The sequence below is a fragment of the Apiospora aurea genome (assembly GCF_038362705.1).
Source record: "Apiospora aurea strain CBS 24483 chromosome Unknown utg000003l_segment0_segment0, whole genome shotgun sequence".
NCBI classification, from domain to species: Eukaryota; Fungi; Ascomycota; class Sordariomycetes; order Amphisphaeriales; family Apiosporaceae; genus Apiospora; species Apiospora aurea.
In genome coordinates, this window is record NW_027117390.1 from 2,595,162 (window position 1) to 2,609,364 (window position 14,203).

Genomic DNA, 14,203 nt, shown 5'->3' on the forward strand with positions numbered 1-14,203 from the left:
GCAAGTGTCGAAATCTTTCGATGCCTTCGAAAGTGGACGGTGAATGTTGTGATAGTAAACCAACGGATACACTGTATCGGTCGAGTCGGCGTTTGACTAGTTGGTGGTGGGCTGACTCGGGTCTCGGTGATGTACGTGGTTGGCTGCGATGGTTATGGTGTGGCAATGTGCCGACGATTTGGTTGGTGAAGTTGGGGTTGTTGATGGACAAGACGGTCTAGAATGTGAGCCGTGGAGCGGATGGGAGAATGTTGTCACTGCTTGTAACAGTTGATTGCTGCTTGATGATAGAAACGACGAAACGAACATGAGATGGAGGGCGGCGATATGGGAATCTAATAATAAGCCGCGAAGATGGGATAGTGGGGAATCAGGATCAGGGTGTATGGCGGTGGATTAAAGCACCAGGCGCCAAGAGGAGAGTCAGAACGAGCCAGATGGCCAAGAGCAAGTCACACACTCAGAGACACTACGAGCTTGGACAGGCTGGTGGTAACCGACGGCCGGTTCCAGGAGTTGGGGGAATGCTCAACAATGGCAGCGGTACAGGCGGAGACCGGCCCCGAGAGCTGCCACATGCTGAAGGGCCTTGGGCAAATGGTCTGACTTTCCAGGCGCTACGAAAATGCAACGGTTTCGGGCGGCCAGATTGTGGGAAGCTGTACGTGGCCGAGCGTACAGTACAGTACTTCTCGCGTAATTGTGCCAGAGCTAGGTCGTGCACCCGTACCCCTACGACTGCGACATTATGGATGGAGGCGGCACGCACAGCTTGCTGTAGTCGTAGCTGGTCTGGTCACTGGGGTCTGGCTGGTGGAGGCAGAACGAGGGACGCAGGGTACGCAGGGTACGCAGGGTACGCAGAGAAGGGTCGGTACGTGTTACCGGGTGTGGGGTGTTATTGATGGGAATGGGCCATTGACGGTGTTCACAAGCTGGCTGTTTCCCGTGCCTTCTCTCTCCCCTTTCCCATTTTTTTATTACGCGGGACGCTGGAGGGTCGGGGGAAATAATGCCCAAGCTGTGCACAATTATCTTGATGAGGACGGAGGAGCAGGACCGATTGGGTACATTGCTCGCGCAGGATCGCACGCCCAAACTGGCTGGCGAGCGACCTGCAGGCCAAGTAGAGATCGGAATAAGCGGAGTCTTGGATAAAGTCCAGGCGTCAGAGACACGTGAGCTTGGCGTAGAGTGGCCTGACTTTCCCCGTTGTCTTCCAACCTTTTAGGACCTGGGGGGCAAGGGTTTCAACGACCCAGAGGGACCAGCCAGGCTAGCCAGAATATGCGAACCTCGTGCAAATGCAAAAGCGCGGGACATGCACCTGCAAGCACCAAGCACCAAGCACCAAGCACCTGCACTCACTGCACCGGGGCGGGCAGGCAAGAAGAAAAAAAGGAGGGTCCAGAACTTTAGGCTCGTCTGGCAAAGTGTTCGAAAGTGGGGGGTGGAAATCAGCCCATTCGCAAGGCTGAGGGTGGGAAAATCGTATGAGAAGTGGGGCCGACGGCAGGGCTCTCAAGCGTCTCTTGATGGGATTTATTGGCCGGCCAGCCCTCAGTCCGTTGGCCGCCGTCGGCATGCGCTTAAACTCTGCGTCAAGCTCGACTCAGCCTTGCAGCGAGCCCGGCTTTACCCTGGACTGGTCGTGGCGTTTGCAGTCACAGTCGGGTCGGGGGTGTGGCCATCAGTGATCACTCACACCCTGCGTGCGTTCTCGACCCCCCCTGCCCCCAATTACCGTGGGGACGTTATCCGTCACTTATCACATACTGCATCCAGCAACGGAGGATTCTAGGGATTGCGCTTCTGGACGTCATGGCAAATCAAGAAATTCCGCGGTTGAGGATAGGATCTACGTACATGGGCAGCATGGGGTTTTCCAAAGTGTGAGGCTCCAGATTGCCAGATCGTCGAGAGTCCTGTCAGATTTCGGTTTGGCAATTCCCAAAAGCACCAGATATCCAAAACCGCGAGATAAGACTATCGCCAATAAAATCGCCAATCCCCCAATGTCCAGTCCAATCCATCCATCCGTGTCTCGAAAGAGTCATGCATGTGCATCATCTGCGGCTACCAGTCAATTCCTTCTTTGCGAAGTCAGACGGACATTTGCGTTTTGCAATGCACCCGGTGTCCACAACGGGAATGTCCACGCTGGAGTCGAAAAGAGGGCATTTCACCATTGAAAACTTGCTCACTCGCTTTCGGGGATCCTGATATTACATTGCCATACTTACAATGATACGGATGCCGTACATACAGTAGTGTGTAGTGGCAGGGCCGGAGTTTTAGACTATTGCCGCCTACTGTCAACTGCAAGGCCCACGCGGGCGGCGGCTCGTAGGTCAGTGGTGGCAGTGGTAGGCAGGTAGGCGTTCTCCGTCACGGCCGACGGGCGAAAGAAAGGAAGGAAGAAAGCAAGTCGCAGGCAAGAATGCTGTAGCCTGCACCCACTTCGCCATGTCCCGAGTCCCGCGGCCTCTCGCTCTTGGGGGGGCCCTCTTGGGACGACACAACCAATCAGCGGAGGGCCAATTCGGATTGTAATCAGCGCATCGTACCACTTCTGACCTGATGTTTACATTTGGTCTGCAACACATATCTACCGCTTCGTCGCACGCAACTCCCCAGCGTTTTTTTCTGCTGGTCGGAAACACTTCTTGTTTTCTCCCCATGCGCTTACCACTCTCCGTATGCGCCCTGCCTTCCCCGGACTCCTGCGATCTCCTGCGGACAGCCTCCCTCCACACACTGGGACCCTCCTCCAATTCCTTCCGTAACGTGACCCTGCTACACCCGAGTACGTGTACTGTACACTCTCCCTAGACTCCGATGCCCAATCTCGGACTGGAGTGATGCAATGTTGCCAATGCACACCTATTCTGCTTCCAGTCGTAGTAGTAATTCCCAATTCGGGACCCTGCCTGCAGTACATCCCCCACCCACGTAAAATAGGCGCAGGGCCAAAGTAGGTGCCATCCCGCCCGCGTGGCAGGTGCCCCTCGGCCGCTGCCGCCTCGGAGCAATATTCCATGTAAGTACTGTACTCTGGGAATAGCTTCCTAGCTTCCTAGCTCCCTTGCCAACCAGCCCTAGCTCTGAGACACCAACAACACCAAAGAAACAAAACGACAGCCGACCATTGCACACCTAACTGTACGAGAGAGCATGCAAAGGCCCGACTTCTCACCGTCTGTCCCTCTCTCGTCACCTCTGCGCCGGCAAGTACCGCTCTCCGAATAGTCGGTATCCTTCAGGGCATATGGTCCCTTCCCGACGCCCACTGCCCTGCGTAATCTGGTCTTCATCAAATCGGAACATGAGCCCAATCTCGGTACATACATGCCATGCCAATACGCCAAGATCTAATCAGATGGCGCGCCCCCCGGCCTTCCGCGGCCGCCCGGGAGGACTCGCCATCGGCAGGCCCCATCGGTAGGATCGAGTGACTCAGCTCGAATTCGTATTCCCAACACTTCATCCCGCAACCCGAGGCTGGACGAACTGGTGGATGGGTGACGAACCCTTCTTCTGCCGTTGTCGGATCCATGTAAGCTGTCCTTGACTAATCTAAATCTGCATCACCACTCGATCCCTTCACCGCGGGCTGGTGAGCTCCCTTTGTCTCACCTACATCGCCAGCAGGCCCGGTCACTGGTAAGTCGGCTGGACGAAGGATTCCAGGGGCTCGCTGCAGTAAGTGACATTCCATTTCACATGTCTCATCACCACGTCGGCGATGGACGGACCAAACAATTTTCCCTTGACGATCAAAATCCAGACTACTCCCGTCTTCTCAAACGTAGCCGCTGCTTTTCTTGATGCAGGGTCTTGAGATAAGTCTCGAGCTGATCATGCAGCCCATCAGTAGGCTGTCCCCTCCTTGTTCTGTCTGGACCCTGAAAGGTTTGATCCTCCTTTGGTGCTGTCAGATAAGATTGTCCACCAGCCAAATCTTGGAACGCTGGCCAGGGCAGGGGGTGGAGAGATTTGGTGGCAAAAAAGCACGATGATCCTCCGCCAACGGTTCCGGTCCAGGCCTACCTGGCCTGAAGACTAGAAAACCTACCAGTTTACCGCCTCAACGGAACTGGCGCCTACCTTCATCTTTCTCGATCTAGGCTCTGGGCGAGTCGCCGGCCATACACCCTCAAGTCGGTTCCCGACTGGGCTGAATCCGTGTGATCAAGTGTGAATATTGATCAACACAAAGTAGCCAATGGTCTTCAACATCTGGATATGACATCTCCACCTCATCTTCATGGGTCCCTCTTATCACGTGCTATTGGCTGGCACGAAACGAGCCTGGCCCCTGGTACAAGTGATCCCTTCTTTTCTCTTTTCGTCGTCTTCACTACCAGGAGCGCAGCTACACTTACTGAAAGTTCAGGCTATCTTTCTCCCGAGAAGGGCATGCCTGAGGCCATCTCGCTACCCTGCCGGCCTCCATATCCTCCTCTCTCCTGCATATGTCGACGTCTAGACCGCACTCGAGACTCTACTAGCCACGGCAAAGGGTGGAGATGGCAGGGCCATCAGGACCCCATCCGGCTGCAGGCGTGCGGGACACAGAGTGGTAGGTGTTGGCGTCGATACAAAGCCAGTAGTCTCGCTTTCTCTTTCTTCCCCGGCGGGATTCCGAGCTGTGCTCCTGGTCCTGGGCGGATCATACCCACTGCGAGCATTACATGAATCATGTACATATGCAAAGAGCCTCCATACACCGATCTCGATGTGATAAAATTGACCGATTGGTCGGCCTCGTGGTTGGCCCGAAGCATGCATACCTAGAAGGCACTATTACTGGTTTTTCGACGACATCTCGGCTGCTTTTGTTCTCCTGTCTTGATCAGCCACGCCAATTGCGTCTGCAATGTCACATCGTCAAGTATTTCCCAGTTTTGGCTGTTTCGTACCTCGATCTGCGGCGGGTCTTTGCTGGCTTTTTTGCCTGTTTGCCTTGAGGTCTACTGTAAACCCTACAACACCGCCCCGGGTACAGACGTAAGACCCATGGAAGAATTACTGAACTGCATCAAGCTAGTCTTCGCAATTATATCATGCTGCTTAAGCGTGGCGGCCCTGCTTCCGATGCAGCTGCAGGACCGCTTTATCGTCATCTTTCCTTGAGCAGTGTTGAAACAGTCGGTGACTCGGCCATCTGGCCATTCTGCTGCATTAAGGCATTACATAAGATTTACCGATACAAAAATTCCACTCCATCTTACAGAATGCAGTGAATACTTCATCTCAAGCTTTTACGGATACTGCGTCCGCTCATCCGATTTGTTGATTTCTCCATCTCTCGGGGACCTCTTGGTCGGTGCAATCCACCCTGTCTTCATCCGTTCATGCTCGTAAGGCCGACCCGCGAGCCAATCAACCGCCCTTCTCGCCCACAGCTTACCGATATAGGTCTGATATTGGTAGATTGTGCGTAATGTACTCGGCTCTATTACTATGGAATAGTAATAGTCAGGCCACTTGGATGCACTGACGACGGGACAAACCTTGTTGACGTTACTTCAACGACGATAGTAGAAAAATACCAACCACCGTAACACTAGCTTCCTATGACTGGGCTGTTGAAGAAGAATATCTCGTTCGCGCAGTAAGCGGAAAGATGGGAGTTGATGAACACCATGGAGAGAGTCTTTTGCCAAGATATCTAATTGCAAGGCTGCAGCTCCGTATCCCCACAATGAATGCAGTCCTCCTATAGACTCGGCATGTCTGTATGTGATGTAACGCCGGTGCGGCACGTACGGCACATGCTAACTAGATATACGATATACGCAGCTCGCGGAAAGGGGCCTGGAACAGTCTCATAGATCTGTTCATCACCATGCAATCTCCGCAGGTAGGTTGCAATATTGAAATTGATTGCATAAGCCAAGATCATATCTGCGCGAGTTCACAAACTCAGAAACATACACATAATAGATTCTCCAATTCACATGGTTGGGGGAAGAACGAGATGCCGGGTGATGGTACCGCACCGGACTTGTTGGATGCGACTCCACGATGAACACGCGGCCCTCGCATACAACTCCAACTTTCTCGGCTCCGGCTGGCGGCCTGCCTCGGTCTGTAGCCTGAAAGAAACGTGGATTAAGTAATGTTCCCCGGGTGCATGGCTCGCTCTTCAACCCCACCTGCCATGCCTTGGCTCAACTGGCGGCGGAATTCGGGACACTAAGGGGGGGGGATATCCACGGATATCTGGACTCTCTAAGGATCACTCATGGATATCTAATCAGAAAGTGCCGCATATAATGCCACGTAGGGGAAAAAAGCAAAAAACATCACCAAGATATTCCGCACTGCCAAGTCGGGTATTACCCGAAAAGAAAGCAACTTTGGCTTTCAAGAGGTTCGCGCAAAGCATACACGGTTATGCAATAGCCAGCTAGCTTCTATAGAGAGAGACCTCGGCAAAGCTTTCTGTATGCGATGTTGCTCCCGATTCAGCCGTCCCGGCAGGATTCACTTGCCTAATTCGTGACTTTCACCGTTGCAGGGCTGAGAATGGGCAAGAATTACCGTGTTGCCCCTGGGAGCGGGCGACGACGACCACCATGATAAACACTTCACCGAGCAGACCGTTCCACCAGGGCATAGCTGTGAGTTGGGAAACGTTATTCCGAAATCGAATCGACGGTAGGTGCGGCCGCACTTGAAGAACGACGGGTAGTGAGTGACCTCTTGGTATCCGGATGCTGGGTATACTAACTGGCCTGGCCTGGCTTATAGCCCAGCGTTGAAAGCATCGCTGGAGGCTACGCTCGCGAGCTCCGCAGGGCCGGGGATGGGATATGGGCCCATACATACCAAAGTGCAATTATGTGGCATGGGCGGCACTATGTAGAATATCTCGGAAGAAAGCGGGATGAGCATGCTATTTGGAAACAACTTCACTCGAATATGGGATTGACTTGCCAAGGTAGGTGTCACATCGCAGGAAGATGCCTTTTGCCAGGGGTTGAGTGTTTGTGACCGAGCGGACTGGAAAGGGGCCGGAAGTGAAAGTAAAGCCCATCTCAGTCGAGACAAGGTAATTCCGCAGGCTAGAACTGTAGTTGAGTCCGAAAACACCATACGCGCAAGTGTCATCGAACAACACAGTGGTGCATCTATTTCGCGTTTCCGTTAGTTCAGCCTTCAAGATAATGTAAGAAATCCCGTCGAGATGTTTAGCGAGCACCCCGGGCCCAGTAAGCTCTCTCAAGGAGGTTCTCGCTCGAACCGGTTCTTGCTCCTCAGTGGATCCCTAAGGAATGCTACTCCTGTGTGCAGGCGAGCGATGCCAAGGTCAGACAGCACATGGGCAGTTGGGTTCAATGTCTTGAGAGCAAGTCAATCTCTCTCGAAAAACAAAAGAACAAAAAAGAGTAAGTCAATCCCTCCAGACGGCAAACTTTATCGTTCGAGGTGCTATATACAGGCCCTCAGTCGATGCAGTAGTTGTCAAAGGCTAACAACGGCTTGACCCCTGGATATAACGTCTCAGCATACCTCTGCCCACCCTGGCCTGCGTGTGACTCACATATGAAAATCGTGTACCACCGTGAAAGCAAAGTACTGCAGGTGCAGCGGCGCGATGTTATCGACGGTATCAAAGTCAAATCTGCGAAACAACTGCCGGCCATTTTCATAACGAGTTAGTACATGTTGACCAACCCCTTTTCAAGGGGGCGTTCTTCCCTTCCGCAACGTACCTCGACGAACAGCTTGCGGACCTCCATCCACACAATGGCCTTGCCCATGCACTGGAACTTGCCCGCGCCGAAGACTAAGTCCAGCGTTTTGCGCATACGGCTGAGCCTCGCGGCCTCTGCCGCGGGTGTCTGTGTCTCCCCAGGCTCTCTCATTGGAAGCCATCGCTCCGGCCGGAAGCATCCGGCATCGTCGCCGAAGGCGTCCTTTGATCTCAGGATGCCGGGAACGTTGGCTCCGATCTGCGTATTGGCGGGGATATGGTACCCGCACACCTCCATCTTGGGGCTGAGCTTGTGCTTCGCCTCCTTCTCGGACTCATTCAAGTTGTCTCTACTGCTGCGGCTGCTACCGGTACTCCAGAAGTGCCACCATGGTGTCTTGTTGCCGTCTGAGGGAGAAAGCTTGGACGGTGCTATGGATGGTGGATGTAGGCGCAGGGACTCACAGAGAACCGCTTCGAGATAGACAAGCTTGCGAGCTTCTCTGTCGGCGGCGATGGGCTTGCTAAGACGGTCCGTGGAGTCGGCATGGTCGATTTCTCGTTGTAGTCTCAGATAGGCGGTCGGGCAGGTCAATAAGCACAGCATCGTCATGCGGGCCCAGTCAGCTGATGCATCTGTCCCTGCGACTCTACGGGTGAAGAGGTTGTATAAAGAGGTTAGAACCAAGGAACGGGCTACCGGAACATTGCCGATGAAGGTTTGCAGGAGAAAAGAGGGGGGGCGTGCGGTCTATCTGGGAGCTTACTCACATGTGAATATACACCTGCTGCATCAGCTGCTCCCTGGTCATTCCACTACGGATGAAAGCCTGCATCATGTCGCTTTTCGGTACAGCACCCGGTGCCATCCTCTTGTCCACCAGGATCTTAGCAAATCTGGTGCAAAATAGGAGTTAGCAGGTGCCATCTTAGCCCATCGTTATGCTATTCCCACTATCAGATATATGAGAGCATACGTACCCGAAAAGTGTTCCGAAACCTACCTTATCCCCGTCACGAGGCAACAGGAGGCGGAATGGCCACGTCGATCTCAGCCCGGCGAGCCACGGCATCAGACCGGCCAGGGTCATAATGCGTATGGATAAGTCGTTGATCTCCGTCATGCAACGGACATCCTCGTCCTTTTCTAAAAAGCCAAAAGGCTCCCCGAATGCAAGCTCGCCAATGAAGTCGAGCGAGTAAAAGTGCATCTTCTGACCGAAGTCCATGTACGGTGGCTTACTCCAGGGCTCCGACCCTGGCTGAGAGACGTACTTTCTGTTGATCAGATGCATAAGATTGGATATCTGATGGTCTACAGCAGGCTGAAAGCTGATTGAGTACTTCAAGTACAGAAGAAGGTATCAGTTAGCGACTAAAACCACCTATTAGGTGCAGGGATCATGCACAACTTACCGCAGGGCCCATTTTGAGCCTCAGCGCTTTGTGCTTGGCCGGATCCCGCTCCGAAGCCACGTGGGTTTCATCACCGTCTGTCACTCGGCCCGCGTCATAGGCCGGACCTTTCGTGAACTGGGACCGGATGCCGGAGATGGCAACCACCTCGTCTGCATCTGAGCAAAGGAGAAGGTTCGGACCGATACGAACAAGAGGGCCTTATGGAGCTCTGACAGTCAGTAGGTGTGCGCATAAAGCATGGAATAGTGGATGCATATCTGGATGAACCGGGTACTAACCATAGTCCTCACCGGCCTGGATCAAGGTAGGGAACAGGTTGCCGTTCCAAGCATGGCGGACCAGCCAGAGGATAGAGAAATGGGCAACCGGGTGACCTGGAATGTGTGCCAGTTTCTTCCATGCTGTATAATAGTGGTGAGATATAGCCGCAGCCAATGAAACGAGGAGAAAGAATAGTAACCATTTTGGGGAAGTTATCCAGGTTCCTATCCAAATCTCCCCCTGAATGTGCTTAGTAGCATTGTAATGACCCTCATTGTATCAGCAAGAGAGAGGCTGTGTAAAAACTCTGAAGCAAAGGCTGGGCTTAAGATTGGATCTCAGGCCGGTGTATATAGGTACTTATAGAGCACGACGTAATAGGGAATGACGCACTATTCAAGGTATCGGACCTAATTGACACTCCGGCCGTATTTTCATGTCACACCACACCACTACATTCAATGTCGGCATTCTCCAACAAATCATACATGAGCTTGGGAAGTTGCTCATCCCCTTCCAGGTTACTTGAATTGTAGAACCCCAAAGACCGAGGTATCGGCCGAATCTATTCCACAGCTCCAGGGTATTTCCCCTCTCTACATGGTCTACTACCTCGGCAAGACTCCCGCAATCACAAGCTCAGCTCCTTTTCAGTCCAATCCCAGAGTTTTTCGATAAGGCCATCGTCCTTGGCCATCTCGGACTCTTTATCTGGGATTCCCACGGGCTCATAGTACTTGCCACTGACCACATCGGGGCTGGTGGCAGCCCAGAGGTGGTTCCTGACTCCGGTCTCCACAGGCACACAGACGAGCGGCGCGATCGGGGCGGTGATTCGCACCAATAGGCTCTCTTTACGAAGCGACGCGGCCATGCCGGTCAAGATCCTTCCCGGGTGTACGGCCGCGACTTTTAGCTGCGGATGCCGCCGGCCGAGCTGCTTTGCGAGCCCGATAAGCGCTACTTTGCTTTGGCCGTACCGCTGGCCGTATGACTAAAGAAAAGGTATGTCAGCAAACCTGACGAGAACCGAAACTCGCTGTATTCCCGAAGTTTAGAGGCGGGGGCGTGTGTATGACCACGTACCATCTCGGCGCACGGCCCCTTCAGCGCGTCAAACTGGATCCCACCCTTGGGGGCCACGCTGTGCCCCTCGCTCGACACCACCACCACGCGCGCGTCCGGCTGCTGCTGCTGCTCCGCGGTCCGGACCAAGGTCGGCACCAACAGCCGCGCCAGGAGCGCGTGGCCGAGGTAGTTGATGCCAAAGTGCGCCTCGTAGCCGTCGCTCGTGGTCCCCGGCGCGACCCGGATGATGCCGGCGTTCAGGATCAGGACGTCCAGCCTCTCCTCGCGGGCGATGAACTGGGCGGCGCACGCCCGCACGCTCTTGAGCGAGCCGAGGTCTAACCCGAGGAACCGGAACTCGGTGCGCGTCGCGTTGTCCTTGTCGTCGCCGCCAGCAGCCTGCCCGAGTGACTCGGGCGCCGCTTTCGCGCCATCCGTCCCGTACGCCTCGCGCGCGATCCGCCGGAGCAGCAGCTCCTCCTCGTCGGAACTGCCGCGCGGGAGGTCCGCTACGTAGATGCGGGCGGGCCGCCCGTAACGCGCGAGCTGGACGGCGGTGGTCCGGCCGAGGTCCCCGGCGGCGCCGGTGACGAGGACGACCTTGCCCGCGAGGCACGGGATGTCGCGCGAGGGGTCGAAGGAGGCCGCTCCCTTGCCGCCGCCGGGGGCGTCGTTGCGCGACCCGAACAGGGTGACGCGCAGCATCTCCATCAATTGGGCCATCGCGATGAGCGGCGTCGTCCCGAGTCGATTGGTGTGCGGGAGTCTAGTTCCCTGAGGCGAAGCGCGGCTTCCTGGCAACGAGGCGATGTGGTCGACGCGCGAAGGGGTTCCGGAACGACCCGTCTACTAGGTAGTGAAGATACTCCGAGCTAGCTGGCTTGAACGGGGGAGGATGCGAGAAAGTTAAGTCGCGCGCATCTCGGGTCCAGAAAGCGATTAGTAAACTGCAATGCCACCTACAAATGGGGAAGAAAAATCCGAAGAAAGGACGGGCTCCTTTTGTTGGTCCGGATCAATCTACTCGGGTGGTAGTGGTTAAGCAAGGGGAGACTGAAAAAAGCGGTTGGGTTGACTTGACCCTCATATCCACTAATGAGATACAGTAAGCGCTATTCATTTAGCCTGTCCAAGGATAGTTAAAGCCGATGCCGTTTCTCAGGTTGGTTCTTGAGGTGTGAAGCAAGATTTATTCACCGCTAGGTAGGTAGTTAGCCAAGAAATCAGAGTGAATCGTTATGTGCTTGCGCATCTATCTTTGGTAATCTCTTTCATATGCCCACATGGAATAGTTACAAGGGCGAGTCATTCCTTGACTGCGCACTGTTGAGAGTTTCGCGACGTGAGGAAGATCCCCTGCGCGCCTCTGTGGTAGACCCGTCATGTCCACCCCGATCACGGACTGACAAGTCGGCCATCATTGTTTCGGACGGCGGCCGCTGCTCAAGTAGGTGGTTCGAGTCTGGCTCCGGCTCGAGGTCCTTGGCCTCCAGGTCTGCCAGCGTCTGCAACACGCTATCTTGCCACCGTGATCGCGGGCCGCGGCGTTGCCTGCTGTCGGCCGGGGATAGGTCCCCGGCGGCGCGCTGGCGCTGGTCGAGCTGAAACCGCCGGCTGTTGTTCTTCTCGCGTTTGTTGACCCAGAGGGACCGGAAGGAGATGATGCAAGCAATCATAAAAGCTGCGATAACATCAGCGTCAGTATGCTTTGGCCTGTTGGCTCAGAGACCGAAGCGAGTAACTATTGGACCGGCGACTTACACACTATGTATTGGATCATGAACCAAAACAACAGCCAGCCAATGTTTAACACTCTGATGTGGTTGGCGTCACCGACGGCCTTGTAAACGCCGCCAAAAATGTTGCCGCGGACAATTGTTACGGCAACAGTAAAGCCCACGAGCAGGAAGACACCGGTGAGGACGAGTTTCTGACGAACGGTAATCCCGCTCCGCCAAGCGATGAAGACTGGAAAGCAAATGACTGGGTCCCCATTCCGAGGTCAGTAAGTGTACGGGTTGACGACAAGACTGGTCTTTCTGCCAAGGCATACTTACTGATGGCATCGGATATCACATCCAATGCAATGCTTGCTTTGTATATGGTGTAGACGTGGATAAGGTTCTCCGTGATGAGGGCCAGACTGTCGAACTGGGAACCGATGGCCAGGATGACGCCGATCTGCACCAGCCCGCAGGAGACGACCAGAAAGCTGGCAACCCACCAGGAAATCATGTACGATCTGATCTGGATGCCGAAACGGCGGAAGAAGGCTAGGAAGTTGAGCTTGATGGCCCAGATGCCCACGGTGTTGAGGGTGAGGGCGGTGCGGAGGCCCGGCTCCTCCAATACGACGCGGTCGGGCATTTTCACCTGGGTCGGCATCTCGAGGACGAGGTACATGTATCCGAGAAAGTGCTGTAAGATGGCGGCCAGTGTGATGAGGCAGAGGACCGAGAAAAGCATGAAGTAGTCCTCATTGAAAAGACGCCGGAACGTCAAGTAGCGGATGGTGAACCGCAGGGCCGAGACTACGATGCAAATCGCGGTGGTGAGCCAAACAACGACCTGATGAGAAGGTACACGAGAATTCAGATTCAAATCCAGTAATGGAAGCGGACGCGAGCGCGTTCGCTGCACATATCCAACAACAGCACATACATACCTTGAACGCAGTCTCGGAGACGAATAGATCGGTCGACGGTTCCTGGCGAGGAATCAGCGTATCTGGAGACGCCATCGAGACGGCTTGCCGTTCAGGCGGAACTGGTTGCGGAAGAGAAAAGCACGAGCGAAGCGAGACCTTAGGATATGGGGATGACACATGCTCGGCCGTTAGGGCCCCCAAGTCAGGTCCAGAGACAAAAGGAGCGGGCCGGGGTTATTACCAAGCAGTCCCCAGCGAGGCGTCCGGTCGTCGCCGCCCGGCATTTCATAGGGCTGGGGTAGAGGAGAGGAGGAAACATGCGGATAGGATTCAGAGGATGGGGTGAGAGTGTAGATAACGAATGCATTAACGCGTAGACTGAACCTCGCAAAAGCTCGAATGGGATGTGCGCAAAGGTGGTGGTAAGTAAGCTGACGTTAGCATTGGCAGCATGAATAATGTGGGCCAATTCCATTCTCTCTTCGGCAGATTCGTAAGACACCCTTAATCCTACCCTTCCCTGCATCCCCGGCTGTACCGGCCCAATGGGACATCTGACTTGGCTGCACACCCTTTTCCTAGCTTTCTCGCGCCACCGGATGGATTTCCAGCCTCTCCGCATCCCCGCCCCCCCTCAAAGTCTTTCTTTTCGCCGGCCATGATACCACGGCCGCAAGCATCTGTCTCATGATAAAGCTGTTACAGGACCACCCCGGATACCCTCGAAAAGATCCGGGCGGAGCATGACGCCGTGCTCGGTCCGGATCCGGATCCAGCCCGTGCGGCACAGGTTTTGACCGTATCGCCTCACCTCCTGCATTCGCTCCCAAACTCACTCGGCATTATCAAGGAAGCTTTGCAACTCTATCCGCTAACTACTACGGTACGTCAACCGCCCCCTGGCTTACTACCTGACCGGTGCAGACTCCGTCAAGTGCTCCATGGACCGCTTCGGGCTGTGGGCGTCGGCCCCGGCAATCCAGCGTCACCCACGATACTGGCCGAGACCCAACGAATTTCTTCCCGAACGGTGGATGGCCTCGGAAGGGGATCTACTATATCCGTCCACTCCGAATGGTTAGATTCCCTTTTCTCTTGGACCC

At 54.7% G+C, this 14,203-nt stretch overlaps 3 protein-coding genes across 3 annotated transcripts; all 3 read right to left on the reverse strand.

The window, feature by feature from the left end:
• Positions 1–7,548: 7,548 nt before the first annotated feature.
• PG986_004662 (cytochrome P450) lies at positions 7,549–9,587 on the reverse strand (the record flags this gene model as incomplete). Its single annotated transcript, XM_066840884.1, has 7 exons — positions 7,549–7,644; positions 7,725–8,355; positions 8,477–8,602; positions 8,687–9,048; positions 9,122–9,321; positions 9,403–9,498; positions 9,566–9,587. 7 exons carry the CDS (start codon positions 9,585–9,587, stop codon positions 7,549–7,551), a joined length of 1,533 nt encoding a protein of 510 aa, XP_066703511.1.
• Positions 9,588–10,016: 429 nt separating this feature from the next.
• Positions 10,017–11,176, reverse strand: PG986_004663 (retinol dehydrogenase 14; the record flags this gene model as incomplete). The annotated part of the gene is made up of 2 exons (XM_066840885.1): positions 10,017–10,379; positions 10,472–11,176. The coding sequence occupies 2 exons, from the start codon at positions 11,174–11,176 to the stop codon at positions 10,017–10,019; spliced, it is 1,068 nt and encodes a 355-aa protein (XP_066703512.1).
• Positions 11,177–11,745: 569 nt separating this feature from the next.
• Positions 11,746–13,193, reverse strand: PG986_004664 (uncharacterized protein; the record flags this gene model as incomplete). The annotated part of the gene is made up of 4 exons (XM_066840886.1): positions 11,746–12,134; positions 12,215–12,421; positions 12,511–13,021; positions 13,119–13,193. The coding sequence occupies 4 exons, from the start codon at positions 13,191–13,193 to the stop codon at positions 11,746–11,748; spliced, it is 1,182 nt and encodes a 393-aa protein (XP_066703513.1).
• Positions 13,194–14,203: the final 1,010 nt, after the last annotated feature.